This window comes from Centroberyx affinis, unplaced genomic scaffold (assembly GCF_046629955.1).
Source record: "Centroberyx affinis isolate AG114_WGS23_722 - 3 ecotype Tasmania unplaced genomic scaffold, CSIRO-AGI_Caff_v1 ptg001593l_1, whole genome shotgun sequence".
NCBI lineage: Eukaryota > Metazoa > Chordata > Actinopteri > Beryciformes > Berycidae > Centroberyx > Centroberyx affinis.
This window is the reverse complement of record NW_027280040.1, coordinates 108,946-110,998: the sequence shown is the minus strand read 5'-3', so window position 1 is coordinate 110,998 and position 2,053 is coordinate 108,946. Positions and strand designations below refer to the sequence as shown.

The 2,053-nt window shown below is 43.3% G+C and overlaps 1 protein-coding gene across 1 annotated transcript; it reads right to left on the bottom strand.

Moving 5' to 3' along the window:
* Positions 1-500: 500 nt before the first annotated feature.
* Positions 501-1,709, bottom strand: LOC139651106 (trace amine-associated receptor 13c-like). The gene is made up of 2 exons (XM_071527949.1): positions 1,537-1,709; positions 501-1,317 (listed from the first exon to the last, which is right to left on the bottom strand). Exons 1-2 carry the CDS (start codon positions 1,707-1,709, stop codon positions 501-503), a joined length of 990 nt encoding a protein of 329 aa, XP_071384050.1.
* Between the last annotated feature and the right edge of the window lie 344 nt (positions 1,710-2,053).

The window sequence follows — 2,053 nt, the reverse complement described above, 5'->3', positions numbered from 1 at the left end:
ATGATTGATGCAAGATTAGAATTCCTAATCCGAATCCTTCATTGCATTATGACCAAAAGATTAATATGGAGCATACAATCTATCCATACTTACAGTGTTTTATGTAACACAACAGTTGCTGTCTTTTTCCACACTACGACCAAGTGGGGCTAGAGAAAATAAAAGACTAATTACCTCTTAATGTTTGTAGTTTTATAATAATGTTGTACTTGTTCTGATATACACTAATGCGTATGACTGTGACTGGAAGGATGGAAACAGCAACAGAGAAAATGTTATACAGCAATCAAAGAGCAACTCAAATGAGAACAAAATGATGCTTTCAAACCAAAAGCACACATAAGTGCACTGTCACATACAGTAAATGAAAGAAAAGTAGCATGTTTTTAAATTTGTGCAAACCTTTGGCTTTTTGAATTCAGTAACTTAGCAAAAGCATGAACAAATATATTTCCTCCTTGATAGAAAAGGTCTTGTTTAAATCACTCCACAGCTTCTCTTTACAACATGTTGGCCTCACAGGAGTCTGGCTGCAGTATCTGAAGTGTAACAATGAGTTTAACAGATTTTCTAAACCAAGGGTAGAAAAAGGCATAGATCACAGGGTTTAGACAGGAGTTAACATAGAACAGACAGACCACAAAGGCCTCAAATGAAACACTGGTCAAGATGTCCTGGCTTGTGAGAGAGACACAGTAATATGGACAGAAACATATCAGAAACACAACTACAACAATACCAAGAGTCCTGGCTGCTTTCCTCTCAGATTTCTTAGCAGTTACAGTCACTGAACGCTGGAGTGTGACAGCCACAGTGTGGGATCGCATGGCACGAGCCTGAGACACAGCCACCACAAATACTCTCATATACAGAACTATGATGACAGTAATGGGAACAATAAAGGTCAAAACAACTTCAACAGTTCCTGCAATGTAGTTAATGACCAATACACACTCTCCATTACATGAATTATACCTGCCTGGTTGTCCCAGGTGATCCTGTAAAAGGAGGCCACTATAGAAAACAGAACAGACCCAGCACAAACAAAGAAAGACTTTAACTCTTCTCTGAGTGATTTTGGTGGGGTAACGCAGAGGGTCACAAATAGCTACATAGCGATCGACTGATATGAGCACCATGTTTCCTGCTGAGGCAGAGGTAATGATTGTGATGGAATATTGGCTCACTGCACACATGAAGTCACCAAGAAACCAGCAGGCCCCTTTGAGGATGATTTCAGCTGGCATCAGGAGGCCCACAAGGAAGTCTGAGACAGCCAGGGAGAGGAGGAGGAGGTTGGTGGGGGTTTGTAGCTGCCTGTGAGAGAGGATCATCATCCGTATCAACATAAATAATTGTAGTCATATATTTCATCACCAGATGTAGCAGAAATCAAGCATTAATAAAACACAAAATCATTATTTCACAATCTGACTGCCAAGATGTGACAGTATCTCTGTTCTCACCCATGAGCCATTTCTTTTTGCAAGTCTACCAACATTATAAAGTAGTGCACATGAAAAAATCTATGACTGCCTGTAGTGGGAGATGGAGATGATAACCAGCAGATTGAGGACCATGGTGAACAGAGAGATGGAGGACAGCAGAATGTAAATGAGCATGGCCTCGGAACGAGGAGGCCTCGGCTTCCTGCAGGAAGTGTTGAGGAGCTGTGGAAAGCAGAGTTCACCTCCTTCCAGGGTCTCCATCATCAGAGAGAGAGAGGAGGAGAAAAGAAGCTGCTGAGGTCTGGCAGCTTTCTGACCAAAGCTCTCTATCATACAGCTGATTTATCCCTCTCTTCCCTTTTGCCCCCCCCCCCCACCTCACCCAACCCCCCCTCACTCTGCTGCCCTCTCTCTCTTCTTCCTCACCTCTTTTCTCTCTCTTCCTCCCTTCCCAATCCCTCCTCCCTCCCTACTCATCCTTTTGCTCTCCTAATTCACCCTCGCCCCCCATCTGACTTCTCTTTCTCCCACCTTTTTCTCTCTTCTTCCTCACCTCTCCCTCCTTCTCTTCTCCCTGATCTTCCTCCCCCTCTAACTGTGATGTA